Source organism: Passer montanus, unplaced genomic scaffold (genome assembly GCF_014805655.1).
Source record: "Passer montanus isolate IOZ18808 unplaced genomic scaffold, ASM1480565v1 scaffold2, whole genome shotgun sequence".
Lineage (NCBI taxonomy): Eukaryota > Metazoa > Chordata > Aves > Passeriformes > Passeridae > Passer > Passer montanus.
In genome coordinates this window covers 2996363-3016753 of record NW_024366591.1, presented here as the reverse complement: position 1 = coordinate 3016753, position 20391 = coordinate 2996363, and the positions used below count along the sequence as shown (strand labels likewise).

Here is a 20391-nt window from a genome sequence, read left to right as displayed (position 1 = left end):
ACAGGCCTGCAGAACAGCCTACAGGCTTTTGAAATGCAATCAGGCATCTACTTTGAAATGTGACAGTATGTGCATTTAATTTTTTTTTGTTTAGAAACTGTGCTTTTAGGTCTCTATCTTGATCAAGTTAAATTTTTGAGTCTTCACAATTTTTTCACTTCCTCTGTTTGTGCCAAGCAGCGTGCTGTGACTAGCTGGAAGCCACTGTCACTAAGCTGTGTGTGAGCTGAGAACTCAGGATCTTTACTGCATATTTAGTTCAGCAGCTCACATCCTGAAGATAGTTCCTCTAACAGCTGCATTTTAAAGACTTAATTTTGTTGGTACCAATAAGAGTGAGCACAAATTCAGTGTTTAATGTGAAAAGGCTTACAAAGGTTTAGTTAATCTAATACTGCATTTTAAAGGTTTTTAATTTTGTTGGTACCAATATGAGTGAGCAAAAATTCAGTGTTTAATGTGAAAAGGCTTACAAAGCATTCTTATATAGCTGGAAATACTTCCTGTGATTAACAGAGAAATGACTGTACTTTGCAATATACAATATACAAATATACAATATACAAAGAATAGTATCAGTTTATGGCGGTTCATGTCCTCACAGTCTCTTTAGAAGCCTTGTTGTCCTTGAATAAGGAAAATTATTTTTAATTGGAAGTATTTGTTCATTGCTTAGACCACTGAGACCAGGACAAACTTCCTATCTGTTTCTTTGATCTCACTGGTTTTCCTAAAAAAAAAAAAAAAAAAAAAAAAAGTTACATAGTTTATGTTCTCTGAGTCAGTGTTACTTCCTTAGGCTCCTATATTGCACTGGGTCTCGGGAGACAGGTGAAGAAATGCTAAGAGTTGTAAATTTGAGAGGTGCTGTTTTCAAATATAGAAAAGGAGAGGGTTGAAGCTTCTAGAAATCCTCAAAAAGCTCAATATTATTTAAGGGTGAAAGATGAGTTAGATTGTAGTGGGCTGTTGTTGAGTTTGTAGTGAAGGCTCAGAGTATTATCTCGGCTTTTGCTCAGAAAGGGTTCATAAATATCAAAATTCAGAAGAAGGAAGATTTTTCTGTGTATTATAGCTTATTGACAGAACTAACTTGGAAATATTGCAATTATTAGAAAACTGTTCCCTTAGTTATCCCTTTGTTCTGTGAATGGTGGCTTTTCTCTCTTAGGTATTTTGAACAAGTGGAGGTGAACATAACAGCTGTTGGCATTAGTTACTTTTAGTACACTCTTTTGATAAGTGGATTTTGGGGCTGTTCCCTTAGTTATCCCTTTGTTCTGCGAATGCTGGCTTTTCTCTCTTAGGTATTTTGAATAAGTGGAGGTGAACATAACAGCTGTGTTGGCATTAGTTACTTTTAGTACACTCTTTTGATAAGTGGATTTTGGGGTTTGGGTTTGTTTTTTTTTTAAATATCAATCTTTTAATGATTTTAACTTGTTTAATTTTTGTCCTTGTCTTGTCCTGTTGATATGTTCTTGGGGTTTACTGTCCATTTCTCCTACTGTGCACTATGGGAGAGAGACTGCTTTCCTTCTCAATCTATCCACATTAAGGCATCTGAATGCATGAATAGGTACCAATATTATTTTTTCCCTGTTGTGTGTATGGTGTACATGTGAGCATGTGCTGTGTTCTAGGCTTTTTAGTATGCTGTAGCCATCCTAATAGCTTTGGCTTTAAAAAAAATTCCCAAACCCAAAATGCCTGCTAGCTTCTGTCTGCCAGCAGGGACAGCTACAGGATGCTGGCACAAAGTGGCTTTCTTTCATTTAAAACACACTACTAATAAATAACTGAAATAAATGTGAATTTTCTCTTAACCAGTGTTATATATCGTGAACTTGAGGATATGGTGTTTGTTGATAACCACACACCATCTCCACTATCCCTTCTGAAGCTGGGAATGTTTATGGCTGTGAGAGCTTCAATCTCTCAAGAGAGAGTGGTGCAGCACAGTTTGCATTTTGATACTGTTTTCACCTGCAGTGCTTGCAGCTGTGTTCAAAGCGAAACCTAAAACACAAGTGGTTATGTTGATCAGGGTGTACAGATCAATTAAGACAGCTGTTAAATCCATTTCTTGGTGTGGTATACAGTCTCTGTTCCCCAAAATTCTGGGCTTTTTAGGCGAGTATAAAACCAGTGAATGGTTGGGTCCTAGTGCATCATCTGCAGTGGGACATGCATAGTCTGCTTTGCTGCAGGAATTGATTCACTTCTGAATTTTAACACCTTCTGTGGGATCAACCTGCTCTGTGAAGGAACTCTGTAGTCATAAGGTCTCACATCAAAGTCACCATTTTCCCTTATACCTGGAGCTGCCAGTTTTTGGTCTCTTCATACACTGGATGGTAACTGTAAATTATAATGAATTAATGCTTCTAAATAATATTTGCTTTGAGCATTCTCATGTTCTGAAAATGGAGAAAAAAAGAGAACCCCCAATAACAACAAACAAAAACCAAAGGACTCAACAAGGCAAACATGAATAAAGTCCTTTGATTTCTAAATATGTGATTGATCAGAGCTGTTGTTTAATCTGTGTAGGTTCTCTTTTCCTGTGTTCAGGTGGTCAGCTAATGGTGGGAATTAAGAAACCACCTTGTATTCCCTTTTTGGCCAATGTTGTTGGGAAGTGGAGACTCTTCTGAGCAGGAGAGAGTCTTGACTTCTTTATGTTACCTTTTTAATCTTTTCCTTCTCTTCCTCCTCCTCCTCCTTTTTCTAGCTGGCTGTTCTACTTCAGTCTCCAGTTTTCAAAACAAGCTCAGGCTTCCTTGCTTGAGGCACAGAAGGGAAAGGCCACGTTTCACACATTCAGGGGAACAGCCTGCCATGGGAAGGGAGGAAATTTTGCACGGAACTTACTTAAAAGCACTGTAATAGCAAGCACATGTTTTGCTCTTTGGAGTTGTTGATACAAGTCTCTGAGGTCATGGTAATTTGGGAAATTCTAGGTAAACAACTGAAGTTATAATGTTTAGGAAGGGCTGGATTAAATAGCCTGGGTTTTGTCAAAACTTATTTCTGAAGCCATCTATGATTGCCTCTACAATAATTTTTCAAAAAATTGATTGAGGCTAACAATGGGTAGAGGATTTCATCAATATAAAAAGACCAATAATTTAGGCAGGATTTACAGAGTAAGTTTACCCTTTAAAAACAGATGATATCATTATTTTTCTTTTTGAAAAACCGCATGTCAGCAGTATCTAATGCTATTAGTTTTTGTGTGAGATAGAAGGTTTCGTTTTATAAAATAAGTTTAAAATAGTAATTTCATTTTAATATTATTTCAAGAGCTTTCAAGCAGAGTATACTGTCTTCAGTTTATTTGGAAAGTAAGGAGATTAATAGCTTTGTGCTAATCTGAAGTGTTGCAGGATTTATATGATTTGGTAATATTTATATTATTGCTAATAGAAATATGGATGAGATTTGATTAAATTCAACTAGCCTAGAGTTAGAAAGGTATTCCATATTGAATCCATTTGAATATTGAATATATTTGTGGAGAATTTGCCCAGTACCTTAGTTTGTGGTGGAATTTCATGGAGTATTTTAGTGTGCAGAGATAATTGCCAGTATTTGATGTGCTGTGATAATTCCATCAGATTTACTAACTTTTATCAGTACGTCTTGTGACTTGGCAGCTAATATGTGTTCAAGTGCACGCTTTAACCAAACATGCACTATTTAACCTAACATGCATTATAATCAATTCTTGAATTAGCAGTTTAATTGCTTAAAAGGTAAGATTTTTGTCTGTTTTGTCTGAATAAATTTCTTTATTAAATGAGCTGGGAAAATTGACTTGCTGATTCACATCTCATTGAGAATTCCTTAAATTTGTTCACTATCGATTTCTTCAATTTCATTAGTATAGTATTTGTGGCAAATGAAACGTGTCAATTAAAAGAAAAAGAAAAGCTGAAATTTCCCACTGTGAAAATCAGAAGCTCTGGATTTTCAGCTTCTAGAAAGAGGCAGAAGAATTTCAGTAAAACTTGGTGTGCCTTTTGAGTTTACTGCCCTTACCGCCCATTGTGGCAGCATGATAATTCACCCCAAATTCAATAAGCAGTCCAGGAAAAGTTGTTTTAAAGTTAATTTTTTGGGGGAAAAGGTGAAAGAGGTGTCTGACTTTTATTTCTTCTTTTTTCTTCCAGGCTGTTCACACAGGTATGAGAGCATATATTTACAACAAGAATTCTGTCATTGGCTCTCAGGCAGAGCACACAGGGATGAGGACGTACTACTTCAGTGCTGACACCCAGGAGGATATGAACGCCTGGATCCGGGCTATGAACCAGGCTGCTCTCATGCAGACACGCTCCTCACTGAAGAGGCAAGTTCTACTCAAAAGCTTTAAAAAAAAATTAATATCTTACATAAAAAACCCTTACAATCTTACAAAAATTTATTATCTTAAATATATCACACCCATGGTGGTATCTGACACTGCTGTTTGTAGATATGTACATAAAATTCATATTTTAAAGAAAGAATTATTTTTAATTTATTTATTTTTAATTTAATTTCTCTTTAATTCTTTTTAATTCTGTTGCAAAATAGTTAACTGGTATTAATTAAGAAAACCTGGTGTTCAGTATTTGTGTATGCATGCAAGTTTTGTGCCCACATCTAGTGACCAGGATTAATTTTTCTCTATAATATTTTAGGGAATTTCAGGTAAAAAGTTCCACTTTCTGTGGGCAGATTCATACACCTGCCACAGCCAGTTGGCAGCCTTTGGGAGAGAGAAGCAGAAGAGAAAGAACAGAAGTTTAATGAGTTGTTTCAAATGAGTGTTTAGAACTAGGATTGAAGTGCTGCTACAGGGGAGTAAGAGTGCTAAAAAGTGGTAAATCATGAGTGCATAATGGATTAATGGATATCAACTAATTTATGTAGGTATGAACTGAGAACAAGCAAATTCAGCTGTGCCAAAATGTACTTCCAGATTTTTTCATTTTCTGTAAATTGATGTCGCCTTCTTGGTGTTTTGGCTTTGGAATGTGACTGTTTCCCTACTCCTCCATGTGAAGGAATACACTGCCCTATGAGACAGCCCTGCTTTAGCCACTGTGAGGGTTGAAATGTTGTGGTGCAGTTTCTCTGAGTGTCTCATGCTGCTTTCTTCTGGCCAGTCAAATATAAGCAAGGAATCAGCATCTCTTCCAGAGCTTTAGATTCTATATGATATTGTGTTAAGACTTTCTAGATTTAATTTAAATTTCAAGAAACAACCTGGTACCTCTATCTTCTTTGTAAGGACAGGAATAATTGAAAGAAAAATTGGGGAAGTCTGGTACATTAGAAGTATTGATCGAATGTCCTTGCTCCTAAATAGACTATTATTTTCTAATTAGACTGAAATGAAAACAATTTTATCATGGCACTTTTTTACTTTCTGAATTTACTTTCCATAAAGCTTTAAAGAAGCTGAACTTAGTTTCAGAGATGGGATACTACTCTGACATCAGTGAGAATCTACAAAAATATGAAATATTTTTTTTATGAGCTGTTGGTAGCTTATAGTTTTGGTTTTTTGGATGGAAATTTTTTTTTTTGTAATTTACAGCTTTTTTGTACACAACCTAATGCCGAACATTTCTCTCATACAATACTAGTATTTTTAGTCATTTTTACAGATGTATGTAAGTAATTTATGCTTCCTTGACAGCACAATAAAGGTAACTTTTGTCTGACTGGGATAGCAACTGAGTTTTGCTGAACATATTTATTGTAACATGTAAAATTTATCAGAGTCTGCAAACAGTGATTTTGTCGATAACCATTGTAAAAGAGCAACAAAACCACACCAACTTTACACAATTAAACAGTGCTTGTTACTGACACCCATTTTGTTTTCAGGGAAACTGAAAAAGTGGATCAGCAAGCTGTTCCCCAGGTCAATCATGTGGATGCCTGCAAAGAGTGTGTGAAGGCAGAGATTACAGACACAAAAGAAAGTTACCAGAAATCAGATGAAATGCTTGGATACGATAAGCGTGAAGAGATAAGAAGAGAAAAGGAGGAGGAGGAGCGTTACATCCACAGAAAAGGAACTCTGGAAACCAAAAAGGGAAAGGCTAAGCATGCAGTGACAGAAGCTGATTCATTATTTCCAGACTTGAGGAATGCATCGTGGTCCCAAGTAGCTCAGCCTCAGCCAGCTGAGAAGAATGGAACGCTTCCTAGTTCATTAAGTATGAGTGCTGGCCTGGTGGAGCAGAATGGTACTGGCTCCTATAAAAGGGGGTTTGTTCCCAGAACAAATCCAGATAAGCAGTTTCAAAGGAAAAGTAACATGGCTCAAGTGGAGCACTGGGTAAAAGTCCAGAAAGGAGACACAAAAAGGTTAGTAATAGGCCCATCTTTAACTAGATGGCCAAGTGGCATTTTCTTAAATTAAAGGAAATGTGTGAAGGAAAACGTAAAAAGACTTTTTCCTTCAGTGCAGAATGGTATTTTTCAGACATTTATCTCCTGGGAAAGCCAATGTGGGATTGGCTAATTAAATCTCTTTCATGTTGTCACAGTATTGCAAACAGAATAAGTGAGATTAGCATGCTATTTTATTTTCCTTCTTTTAATCGCTGTGGATGCTTAAAACTTAAAATTTGCTTAAATTTTGAACAGCCCGAAAGTGAAGTGCAACCTCCAGTTACCTCTCACTCATAAACAATTACACAATATAAGTTACAGGTAATTGTTTTCCAGTTCAAAAAGTAAAGAATGCTCATTACTTTCCTTCTTTCTTCTATTCCTGTTCCAAACATCCATTCACTCTTCTATATCAGCTCACTGCACTCAGGGTCACAGTGTGTGTATCACGTATTGAAAGTCTCCATATATTCATTTTGTTAATGAAGATACCCTAGGATGGTCTCTGGGATTCTCTTTTCCATTTTCAGTGCCTAATGGTACGTTAATAGTACCAATAGGTGAAATGTAGACTGGAATGCTTTTGTAGTTTGAAAATCTCATAATTGCTTTGCTTTCAAAGTCAGATTAAGTACCAGTTGGAGAAGTGAAGTGATGAATATGTGTGTCTGTTCAGAATGTCACCTTGTGTCAAGTGGCAGGAAAAACAGTTGGGCTTGATGCTACTTGTGAGGATTTTTCAAATATGCTTATTCTACTGAATTAGTGTTTTATAAATCTGCTCAAATCTAATTATAGTATAAACAAACAAGAGACATTAGCATGTGTTTTTTAAGATGGAGAAAACATTTTGGGAATTTTAAAAATTCTTTCTAAGCTAATGTTTGTCAATTCGGAGCCAGTAAGACGTTTAAGGCTTCCTAATTTTGTGTGGAAGTCCATTCTTCTACTCTTATTTTTGCGATTACACTTGAAGAAGCTTTCTTACTCTTTCATATTATTTAATATTCTTTTAGACTGCTAGAGTCAATTAACTTCCATCTTTTTTGCTTGGATATGAACCAGGACTTCCCAAAAGAATATGAGTTTAATGAAAAAAAGTAGTTGGTAAGTTAGTTCTTATTACACACATTGATTTGCCTGAAATAATACAGAAACTGATTGAGGGAATGAGCTAATGCTTAAAAAGATTCTGTTGATGTTTTTTACATCAGAAGTCCTGGCAGTGACAGGATTGACTGACAGCTAAATAAGTGTGGTTTTCTTCCAAATTACTCTTCCCAGTAAATTGACTTTAGGGGCGTGTATCAGGTGCAGTGTTAAGATAGTGTTGTTGCAGGTGCCAGGCTTTGTTCTAGAAGAAACCAGCTACCTCAGCTGGAGCTGCTAAGTGTTCAGTGCAAATAAAGATAGATATATATGTATGTATGTCTATGTGTAGTTATTTCTAGATATAGCTCTATATCTGCATATACATATCTCTAAAAATGTCTATTTTGGCTCAGTTGACCTTGTTTTCTTTGCCTTTTCCTGACAAATGCCATTATATTCTCTGCATTTAGAATAAGTTGCATGTTACCTTCCCAAAGATTAACAGAGTCATCTTTTAAATAGCACCTTCTCTGAGCCTGCTGAGGTTGCTGCAGAGTTGTTAAATGATGAATAGAAGTGGAATGTTACTTGTCAAATATCTTCCTGATTGCACGGTGTAGAAATTTAAGCTAGAGATGATAGTGTGATTGACATTTCATTTTGATTTTAGTAAGTAGTAGTAGACCACTTAATTTGGTAAAGCTCCATGTTGATGGATATTCCAGCTGAAATGTTACAAATAGAGAACCTCTGAGTATTCAGAGGGCTGGGTAGTTCTTGAACACAGAATGAGTACGGTTTTTATTTGTTTCCTGGCTCAGGTGTGTACAGATGCAGTGCTTGCCAGCAAGTTGATTATGACAAGAAAGAACTCTTTCAGCTAAAGGGTTCACACAAATACTGAAGTTGTTCATATGACTGCTTGTAGGGATGGCAACTTTTATATAGATCTTCAGACCTTTCAAATAGATGTTTCACTTCCCTTTTTAATGAATCACTCCCTTTGCTGAGTTGTAAATGTTAGTTGTCACTTTGGAGACCCACCTCTTTTAGTGACCTCTCAGCTGCACTCCAGTGACAACCAGGGTAGCCATCTAATCCCTCTCTGTTCTCAGCAGATGGGAATACCTGCTTTGGTAAGATTCATGCCAGCCTTTCAGAGAGATCTCAAGAACTGGAAGAAAGTTTGAAAGGACGCTTTCAGGAGGTTTTGGGTTTTAGTAATTAAAGGTCAAGGTCAGGACGATCAAATGGCAGCTGTTCAGAAATTGTTAGGTTTTGATTTGGTTCCAGTGCCTGTATAAACTTAGTGCATAATTATGAAGAATTTGCTATTTCTAACAGTTTACTTGGATTTTAGAAAAATATAAATCCAATTAAGCTTAATATTTCCTCACTAGATACAGTCATGTTGAGATACTTCCTTCCTTGCAAATGGTGTTAAAACCTTTCTTGTTATGCAGAACTTTCTGTTCCTTCCTGATTTGCTTAAGGAAAAAACATTACTTGTCTTTGTTAGCTTCTGTGTGTTCCCATGAATGGCCACAGTGTTTCTAATAATAGTACTTGCTGTCTTTTGAACATCTATCTTCTCTTCTTACAATATCTTCTGTGTGATTGCTTCCTATTGCAGACCCTGAAGATTTTCATGGCCAATGGTCATATAATATGAGATCAGGCCATTTATTCACTCTTTAATGTCTGTTTTCTTTTTTGTGTCCTTTATACCTCAGCATTCAAATGAGGGAGATTCTCAAGAACAGCTGCTTTTGCTCACTTTTGCTCTTAATCTCCAATAAAGCAATAGTCCATTGTGGACTAGTTTGAACCATTTGGGACATGGCTCTTTACCTAGAGGTTTGTGCGGTGTCTCAGAGGCTATTTTTATATGATGCAAATTATCCCTAAGCATCAAAAAACTTGTGTGGTAGAGATACCACCAGCTTAAAGCCTGTCATCTCAGCTTGAGCTTTCTCCCTACTTCAGATACTGAGAAAACATAGTGTGTGCCTATATGTAGGCAGTTGCCTCCAAAGTTCAGCTCTGAATGTGACTTTCCCTGTGCAATGTTATCCACATTCAACTTTGTTCTCTTTTTATAGCAGGTTGAAGTATTGCATGAAACTGGATCTTATCAGCTGTTCCATGTACTGCTTTTAAAATAACAGTTTTTAGCTCTTCTCAGAAAAATTCATCCTTTTCTAGAAAGAGGGCATGACTCTCCTTGCCCCCAGCAAAACTCATGTTGCCTTTGTTTTCAGGTTGGTTTTGCTCCTAAACTGCCAGCCATGGTGACTTCATTGACTGCCATAAATTCCAGCTGATCTCAGTATTCTGCCTTTTAATGTGCAGTTAGAAAATAATCACACACAGGTGGTTTGCAACATCTGCTAGTTTGTTTATGCCTTCATGAGGTCTCCACTAAACTGGGGTATAGGAGTGGTCAAGTCCCCCTTCCCTGCTTTTCTACAGAGAAGTCACCAAAGGAATCTGTCTTAGCTTCATGCCTGCCTCAGATGTCCTTTTGAAGCATTATCTGCACCCAGTATTCTTGGTTCTTATTGCTATCTAGAGGAAATACATTTCTACCCACTTTCTACCACATATTTTCCTGTAGAAAAAATTGGCAGCAAAGTACAGGACATTAAAAGTGCACATAATGCAATGAATTAAGTAATTAAAAGAGGCTCCACGACCACTGTATGCTGATCTTTGAGTTGCCTGTATTCATACTATCTCCCTGCCTTAACCATCATTCTGAAATTTGAGGTAACATCAAGATTTTGTGGTATGAGGGAGCAGAGCCTTCACAGGTTTGTAACCCTCCAGGCAGTGCAGGGCAGTTATTCTACTTGCTGGCATGAGGAATTTTGTATCCTCTTGAGAGTATCCATATTTCAAGGCAGTCCAACAGTGTCAAATCCTTCAACTAAAAAGGGATGGTGGCAACTACTGAGCAGCAGTTGCTGGTAGCAATTCTTTCCTCTTTGATTCAGTTATTCTTGGATGCTGAACAAGGATATTCTTTTCCATCCTGGCCTTTCTTTCATGTGGAATTCCTGCATTTTCCAAACCATGAGGTCTCCCTCTCACACAGAGTGGAACTTGTTGAGTGAAGTGATGAAAACATGCTTGGAGTTCCTTTGTTTGTGTGGTTTTGTGCTGGGTTGTTTTTTTTTTTTAATTTTGGGGGGGGTTTTTGTGTTGATGCTTTGTAGCAAGCCTGGCAGAATGGTTTTCTCTTTGGAGATTCGGAATCAATGGGCAAATGACTGCAAGTACAAAACCCCAGATATTTGATTGAAGGATCAGAAATTAGACAGGCAGACTCTTATGCATGAGGCTACTGAAAGATTTTGTCTTCAAAGCAGGAGAGGGAGATAACTAGACTTCGTGAAAACTTTTGCCAATTCTGTCTTAACATTACCTACTAAAATACCTAGTTTGTACAGCTTAAGTGTTTTATGGGTGCAGTACTGAAGCCAGGACATAATGTGAAAACTTTTGCCAATTCTGTCTTTAACACTACCTACTAAAATATCTAGTTTGTACAGCTTAAGTGTTTTATGGGTGCAGTACTGAAGCCAGGACATAATACCTCTTTTTATATTCTAATTTGTCAATGACCTTTGTTGTAAAAAGTCTCATGTCGCTCCAATCAGTAGAACCAGTAGCAGTTTCACTGTTTTTAGGTGAAAATACTCATACAGACCTGTGGACTTTGAGCATTTTCTTACCATTTTCTTTCTTTTTGCTTCATTCACATTGACAAAAACTATCTGAGATATTCTGGGATTGGTGAAATTTCTTCTTGCTTTTAAAGATATTTTTATTGAACATGAGTTTGTTTTCGTAAACTGCACCACCTAGTGGTGAGCACGCTTTCTGTGAAAAGGAATATTTTAATTTACAGACTCACTCGATAAACATGACAGTAATCCTGTTCTTCATGTTCTTGACTTTTTTTTCTTTAAGTACATAATGCTGCTGTTCCTTAAGTTTGTTTCTAGTAGTTCATCCTAGGTTATTTAGTTTAACAAAGTCCTGTATTTATACAGTGTAGTATTTGTGTGCAGGATAGATGTCATTAATATTGCTTTGTTAATATTTCTGTAAATTCTGTTAAAATGTCTGTCATGTTATATGTAGCTCCTCTGCTTATGTCATTAGAGATTTTTTTTATCAGTCACTCTTGCTCATCAGTGTGTGCTAAAATTTACCCTTTTCTTCCCCTTTTTTTCTTCTTTTTGTTACAGCCTCACTTCTGATCAGACTCTTACACGTCAGGGTCCCACTCCTCCTTTTCCTGAAAACTATCACACTTTGCCAAAGAATACCAGGCAGCCTTCAGGGAGCTCTCCACCACCAAACCGCAATTTGCCGAGTGACTACAAATATGCACAAGATCGTGTCAGCCACTTGAAGATGTCCCAGGAGGAGAGGAAAGCAAATAAGGATGGAACTGTTTGGCAGCTGTACGAGTGGCAGCAGAGACAGCAGTTCAAACATGGCAGCCCCACGGCCCCCCTTTATGTAGGTTCTTCAGACTTCATTGATCGTGCTAAGTCAAAAAGCTCATTAGATGTTCCACGATCGATATCTGTTCCGCCCTCTCCATCGGATATTCCTCCACCTGGACCTCCAAAAAACTTTCTCCCACGGAGACCACATACTCCTGCAGAAAGGCTCACGGTTAAACCATCTGATGAGAGACAGACTGTGGATGTTCCTCTTGCTGGATCCCCCAGGAAGATTCGGAATCGTGCTGTCAAGGTTGGTGTCCGTTTAACTGATTACAAACCATTCTACACATGGTGTCACATGTGAGGGGTTTATTAGTCGTGGTTCATTGCATCCTTCCTTGTGTAGGAAAGATCATGTAAGCTGTAAAAGCTAATACAAGGAATAATTTTCTCCTCAAGGTCTTGCTATTCTGATCAGATTTATTAACTTTTGTTGGTTGGGAAAGTAAAATTGGCGGCACATCACATAGGTGTGGAATGCTTTTAATAAAAAACAGGAAGGCATATCTTACATGTGTAAAATATACAGACGGTGGTATTTTAATGTAGAGAGTATGAAGGCAAGAATAGAAAACTCAGCAGGATGGAATCTTTCTTGATTATTTTTGCTTGTAGCTTTGTGTTTGCAGTGCCTGCTTTCTCTGCATGTTTTGCTGCTGTAGTTAGTCATACAGCTGATTCTGGTTTTAGTTATGGCAAAGCCTATATTATTATTATTATATATATTAATATTTTAGGTCCATTGCAGAGCCTTTAACCTTAGGCTACCAAATTCAAATCGAGTTGGTCTGAAGCTTCAACTTTCTGAATAGTTTCAGTATGGGATTGTTTTGAAGGGACTTTTGTACCCTTTTATTCAGAGGTGACAGAGGTTTCCCTATTCGGTACTCTAAATACTCTCCTTCCTTCCTTAAGAAATTTGGGGAAATTTGTGTTGAATCAATGGAGGATTGACTTGTCTTGGTAGATCTGGAATAACTGATATTGAAAGCCTCTGTATTCACTGAATTCTTTGACCTCAGCCATGGACTCTGATAAGGAAATATTTGCAAAGAGAGAGACTTAAAAATCCAGATACCCAGTGTGGATCATGGACCATGACTTTAGGCTGCAGCTTCATGCACAGTTTAGATTTTTTTTCCTAGTGTATATGTAGTGTAGCTGTTGGATGTGTTTCAGCATTTATAGATTTATAATATTCTGTCAGAGGGTGAAATAGTCTCGTGATCTGCAGAACTGGAAATTAATATTTGTAACTCCTGATTATATTCTACCACACAGTGGTTTCTCCACGTGTAAGTTGAAGGATCATTACATCCTTAAAAAGGCATGTACAGCAGTCTTTTCTTTTCCTGTGCAGTGGAACTGCAGAAATTTTAGGCTCTTTTTATGGCATCTTGCCTTTACCAATATTGGGAAACACTGTTCCTCATAATGAAAACTTCCCTGTGGAACTTCTGTGAAAGTTTGTAGAGAAAAATGCTCATGTTTTTCTATGTAAGCACACAGTGTCATTCTACATATAAATGTGTCTGCATAAATCCATGATACTCCATGCTCCCTGTACTGCTTTATTAAATTCCATCCAGTTTCACTTAAACCCCAAAACATGGCAGGTGAGGCAAATTTAGTGAAATTCAGAGACGGGAATAAAAATAACAGATATTTAGTCTGCCTTGAAGAACACATAGAACTTAGGCTTTAAGCGAAAGATGGAAGAATGAGTGTGCAGTAGGCTTTCTTATGGTAAGCAGAAAGGTGCAGATCAAGGATGATTATTAAAAAACCCCCTTGGTATTGATGGAAGCCATTGCCACAAGGTGTCAGTCATGTCAGTAGCTTTGTGTTCCCTGGCTAGAAGAGAGCATTCGTAGTTGTTGCTATGTGCAGTACAAGCCTGCTGTGGGAAGAAATCATCCAACCAAACATTTTTCTGGGAGATGTTGGGTGTGTGGGGGGGAATTTCATGAACTTTTAAAAAATTTGCTGGAAGCTACCTTGCGCATTCTGCTGAAGCATCTCATGCTGCTGCAATCCCCTGCTCTGCCCAGCATCACAGGTGCTGAATTTTTGTTTGTTCATTCATAAATTTTTAATCATCAAAGGATTGGTCTGCCCAGTGAGTGTTACCCTGATCTAAGCACTCCACGATTCAAATAGAAAATCTGTGGCAGAGCTGCAGACTGAATTTGCCATGGAATGCAACACAGCTGGCACTTGACACAGTCCTTACCCTGTGGCTGTGGCTTCTTGCAGAGCTCCACGCACCTGGATCGCCGCTCCATGCCTGCCATGGGCTACATGACACACACGGTGAGCGCGCCCAGCTTGCACGGCAAGTCGGTAAGTGCAGAGCACGGCTCCTCTTGGGTCCTCCCATTAGAGCAGCCAAGTTTTAAAATCCATAGTCTTTAATCTTAACTCTATTAGTTAAAGCATAAATAACTCGAATGAGAACTTAATCTTAACCCAGTAAAGCCTATAGGACTTTTGCCTTTATCTGCAATGTGAGCAGGGGTGAGCTTTCTGTTATTACAGGATTCAAGTTTTATTATGTTTGTTTGACCAAATGCAGAGTTAATTAAATAATTGCTTAATCATGTCAAGTAACTGCTTTCTGGGCACTGAGGTGAAAAATGTAATTATAGTTCCTCTCCCTGAAGACTGCTAATTTCCTCTTTACAATGTGTCTAAATACCTGCAGCCTGAAGAGCTAACATTGCTTCTCATTCGATTAAGGAGACATCAGGCTAAGTTGGCTAGTATAAGAAATTACACAATCGCTCAGTTACTGCAGCACTTGCCAACTAATTCCACCTATCAGGTCAGCTGCTGCGTGGCTCATCTGTGACATTTTGTGACTCTGCAAATGCTTCATTAGTGGCATGCTTGAGTCTGTGCTTCCTTGCCCATTCTTTGGTATTCTACAGTGCCCAGGTCGTTTGCGGTTTTTCTTTGCTTACTGTATTTGCTATAAAAGATGAGCATTTTTAAGTTACAGGGTGCCAGTGCATCTGTTTCAAAGCGTCTACTTCCTTTTTATACTGTGTATTTATACTATTTCTGAAAATGCTGCATCTTCAGAAATGTGGGTTAAAATACTATATAATTCATTCTAAAGCAAAACCATTTCTTTGTGCTGCTTTCATGGTGGGTTTGGCTCCCTGTGCCACGTGCTGCATCACCTGCAAATTGAAATGCATCAGCCAGTCTGTACATTCATATGAGCTTGCAACTGTGTCAGTTCTGCAGGTGAACATTGGTTCATAAAAGCTCAGGAGTGTCTTGGATCATCTGTGGTGCTCTTGATTGCACAGGTGTTATGAAGCTTGTAAATGTGAAATGAAACAGAAATGTACTCACAGAGCTCTCTGGTTCCTATTAGAGCCTCAAAAAATGGAGCCACCTGGGAATAAAATCTGGTGACTCTTCTTGGAATTGTTGAAGGCTTTGGCCCAAAACTGAAGTGCTTTTTTTGAATTAAAGGAGTTTCATTTCCCAATTACCTCACCTACAGAAGAATTGCACTAAGATGGGTGGTAATAACAGGGATTTCTCCAAAAATGGGCAGACTTTCTGGTCAAGTCCTCAGCCAGTCTTACAATCTGATCTGACAAGAATTGTAAGTGAACACCTCTAAAGAAATGCAAGTGTGATCTATTGATTTTATGGCATAAAGGGTTTTTCTTTTCTTTTTCTAACTACACATTCTCATTGGCTCAAAACTTGAGAAAAGGTATAGTTGTGTTTTTCTTTTATTCTGAAGTTAATTGCACCCAGGATATGAAATGCTGACAAAATAGCAGTTAAAATTCTAGCAAGTTCTGGGCATTTTGGCTAACTACAAGTAGCACATTTACAACAGTTAAACTTTATTTTGTATTGCAAATATCCCTTTTCAAGAGGGGAAAAATAACTTTGTTATGACTTATGTGCATGTTTTCCTTGAAGGGACTGTAATAAATGTGTTGCTAGATGAGTGTAACTATAAAATTAAGCTGATAGCAATTACAGGTGAGGCAATGAAAAATAAGGATCAACTTGAATGCTGTTACTTAAAAGACAAAATGGATTGTCTAATCATATAAGTGAGATCTTTTTCAGAATTTTATTCCCCAAACTTATTTCATACTTTCCCTAAGTAAAGGAATTAATATCTTAAAATGCATGTGAATTGTGATCAAAAGTATTCTAGTGATGTATTATATGGTGTCTTCTAGTTACATCTGACATTTAGTCACACCATTGTAACTTTCTCAGTGAGGGGCTAGTCAGTGGAAATTGATCTTGAAAAAATAGCTTTGGAAAATGTATTGTTTCAGGTAGTTCTGTGTCCTATTAGGCGTGGAAACAAAATCTAGGTGTTTGAAGCAGGGGATAATGAGGCAGTAATACTCTTGGGAAATATTTTGCCTGTTTTTAGCTGCAAATAGCAAGATGCTGGTGGAGCAAATGTGCTTTTTTATGTGCTCCTACTCTGTTATTTTGTTCTCTCTTCCATGTTTTCTTGTATATAGCAAATCCAACTATTCTGAAATGGTTCCAAACATTCAAATATATTGCACTGTTTTTTCCCTATGTTCTTGCCTGAAGGCGGATGACACTTACATCCAGTTGAAAAAGGATCTGGAGTATTTGGATCTAAAGGTAAGATTTTAGATGAGTCTGCTTTATTTTTTTTTAACACAGTTGTCTTTTTTGTATCATGTTTGTACCTGAAAATTTTAAAGTAAATCTCTAGTCTGAGATGGAAACTGTCTTTTGCCTGTGTTGTGCTTAGAATATTGAGTATCTGCTTGGTAGTAACTATACAATTAAACTGAAAACTCAAAAAATGTGGTTGCTTTAGTTTGTAAGAACAGTTTTGTTACTGGTACTGAGATGGATGATATATGAGGATTAGGGAAATCAGATAAAAAACAGATTGAAAATGTTTCTCTGCTGTAGCATTAGTAGCAATATGAAGTCAACACCTCTAAGTTAAAACTCGTGTTCTTTTAATCCAGCTTTTCCCCTTTAAATCTTCTTGGACTGACTTCCATTATTTGTATAATGTGCCATATGTTCTTGTGAAAATGTGATTGATTAGCACTGTCATTGTTTTCATGTTATTACAGCTAAAAGATTTCAAATGCACCCATTCATCCATCCATCCATAGAGAGAATCTGATCAAGTAATGTTAGGAGGTATTTCTTTTTAAAAAATAATTAAATATGACACTGAGGGTCCTAACATCTGTCTAAATGACTTCTGTGTCTGGTACACTCGATGGTTGGCAATTTGAAAGCAAATCTAGAGTTCTTAATATCAGATTTTGAAGAACAAAAAACCCAAAAACGGTAGAAAGATATAATTATTTTGCTTAGCAAAATAGTTTGCCACTTGCTGTGGGATGTAGGATGTCTTGCCGTATATAAATCACATGATGTTCCTGAAAATCAAGGAGAAAGGAAGTTTGACACCTTGTTGTCTGTCTGGTTTGCATGTACAGAGCACACTGATGCCATGGGGTGTTGCCTGTGAGCTGATTGCACCTATGGGGATGTATATTTCAATCTTATCTGATCTTTGAATTCCTCAATATATGACCAAATATATAAATGGAAAATACTGCTATAGTACCGTATATGTATTTAGCATATAATACAGGTGACGTGTATGTAGTCTAAATGATAAAATATGTAAACAAATATATGGAATCATTAATATACAAATTTAAAATTGGTTGGACACATTTCATTTTAAGTCTTGTCTTTGGTTTATTTATGGCTTTGCCAAATGTAACTGCAGCCCAAGCCATCAGATGAATTTTATGACAAATTACAATTTAAAAAGTCCTACAAGGTAAGAGATTATTAATAATCACAGTGTTTTTTCCATTGTAAAGCACAATAATTTTCACAGTTCAAGTGACCACAGGTCAAGCTTCTGAAAATGTGATACACTTAGCAAAATTCTTGGTGGGGGCGGGGGGGTAGGGGGTGTGGTTTCTTAATTTTTGGTGGGTTCTGTCCAGATTAATCTGTTGTAGTCTGGAGCACGAGGAGATATTTGGTCTCTTAGAGCTCCCCTTGTGCCTTCCTACTGCCTGTAGCACCTAACAAAAGCAGCCAGGAAGAAAAATGTATGGGGACACCTGATACTTCTGTGCAAAGAAACTTAATGCCAGCTGGTTCCCTTTTGAAACTCTTGGCATTCCAAATGTCAGATGTTTTTTCCAAAGGAATGATGTAAATTTTCAAAATGGGCATTTCTTAATCACCTTCTTTCAGTTGTGGTCCAGAAATGTAAAATTTCAGGTCAGGTTGCTGAGAGATTAAGGAGCCCTGTGAAACTGGAGAAGGTGTCCCTGTATTGGTTACATTTGTGCTGTGCCACTAAATGGAGCAATGCCTTGATTTGTGATACAAGGGAAAAAGAAGAGTACCCTAAATGAAAGGAAGGAAATGATACAGACTTTAGTAACAGCAAATTCCCAGGTCATGTATGTAATATCTTCCATTTAAGACACTTAAAAAAGCCAATTAGTTCAAGTGTCTCTTTTGACTACCCTGGGTTTTGAATTAGGCCCACCCTGATTAAACAACTCCAATTAGGACATTTTGGAATTGGAGTTATACTTATTTCTTTTCACTAAATCCATTATTTCTGCATAGATCTATCTTAGAGGTTTCAAAATAGAACTTTTCAGTGTGGAATTGTGACTGAGCAATTAACTGCAGAGTGCTTAGGTGTGCCCTGGGAGTGTGTGATCACTGCTGCTCGCAGAGTTTTGAGTTGTGAGGTTTGGGGGTTTAAATCTTGACGTCTGTAACAAGCTATGACTAAACTTTTGTTTGAAACAGATAGAAAATAATGGACCTCTGATCAACATGATATACAAAGTGCTAAAGAACTCAGCACAAGGGTTACTGTCCAGTATACATGTAAGACTGCTTGCATTGAAATGTGCTCATCCCATTGCTTTTTCGAGTAGCAGTCAGTGTTCTGGCTTTTACAGGTGTCTTTTGGTGCACAGTAGTGCTTTCTGTAAGATTTTATTTTTACTGCCCTTTTTTTTCCCTCCTCTTTTGGAGTCTGTATGCGAAATTATGGCTGACCTCAGTGTTTGGTTTCATTTTATCATGTTTTGAAAATGAATGTCAAGTAGTGACTCCTGTGTGGAATTTGGAAAATGTGAAAGCATGCTTAATCCTCATTATGTTGTCATGTTCACTGCTTGATAGCTGACAAATTCCTTACAGTTCTGAATATGTAATTTGAAGTACCCCCAAATTCTGTAGGCTTGTTTTTATGTGAATTCTGTTGCTTTGAAAAAGGCTTTTGCATTGTCTTAGCTTGCAGGTAATTAAACATGCAAAATTATTACTTTTAATATTTATGGTATTTTATGTTTATATTTAATTGTTACAATTATATACAGGATTTAGCATTTAAATAATTTCATGAATCATTTTGAAAGACAGTTTTTTCTTCTATGTAATATGTAATTGTTGAAAAAAAATCGAAAGCTTCTAGAGGCAATAAATGCTATTGATTTTGGTGGTGCAGAAGTAATATTTCACCACTCAAAAGTACATGAGAAGTCTTTAAATGGAGCCTGCCACTGTAGGAGAGAAGATGATATGATGATATTTACCTCACTTAGGGTAAAATTTAATTACTTTTAAAAAGCTAACATGATCCTGTAGGTGACTCTGAGGTTAATAAGTAAAATATGTAGCTTCAAGTCTGGAGATTGCCAGTAAAAAAACAAACTGCCTGTTTATACCTCTCTTATCTCACTAAAAAAAAAGCAAACAACTTCAGCTTTTGTATCAAAATTTCTCCTGCTTTATTACTGAAGACAATATTGAGGTGAATTTTTCTTCATAAACTTTTGCCTGTATATGAAAAAACATATGCTGTATATGAATACTACTAATCACCAAGTGGTCCTGTGGCAAGATAGTATTTGCTCTAATGAATCTTTAAAAGTGTTCCAAAGAGGTGATACTAAATAATTAGATTTTAAGGCTTTTAAGAAATTTATTATTTATGATCTTTATTTCATTGCTCTTTTCTTAACCTCATTTATTCACAAAGAAGGTCACGAGTAGGTAGTGGAAATAATAAACATTTCTACAGACATAGACATGCCTTAATTCATAAGGTTGATGTGAAGGTTGGAAGTACAATTGAGTATTGTTTTGGTACTGATTCTAAAACTGTTATGTGAGGAGATAATCTCACCAGAAATGGAATATGAAACCAGTGATTTATGGAATGAGAGATTTAGTACATGACAGCCATGTCAAAATAGATTAATTACATTTAATTCCACTATAGCATTTTTATAGCAATCTGTCTTTAGTAAAATCCACCCTGTGCTGAGGAAGA

The 20391-nt window shown here is 37.0% G+C and overlaps 1 protein-coding gene across 9 annotated transcripts in view; it reads left to right on the top strand.

Annotated features, from left to right (window-relative positions):
• PLEKHA7 (pleckstrin homology domain containing A7) overlaps nucleotides 1–20391 on the top strand; it is a 149072-nt gene that overhangs the window by 105724 nt on the left and 22957 nt on the right. For 7 of the 9 annotated variants that reach the window (XM_039707164.1, XM_039707168.1, XM_039707166.1 and 4 more), the window contains 5 exons: nucleotides 4176–4354; nucleotides 5884–6369; nucleotides 11745–12261; nucleotides 14268–14354; nucleotides 16605–16658. In XM_039707164.1, coding sequence (XP_039563098.1) covers nucleotides 4176–4354; nucleotides 5884–6369; nucleotides 11745–12261; nucleotides 14268–14354; nucleotides 16605–16658 — 1323 coding nt within the window. Of the gene's footprint in view, nucleotides 1–1447; nucleotides 1580–4175; nucleotides 4355–5883; nucleotides 6370–11744; nucleotides 12262–14267; nucleotides 14355–16604; nucleotides 16659–20391 lie in introns of those variants that run through there. The other 2 variants (XM_039707172.1, XM_039707165.1) reach the window with 2 other exon arrangements.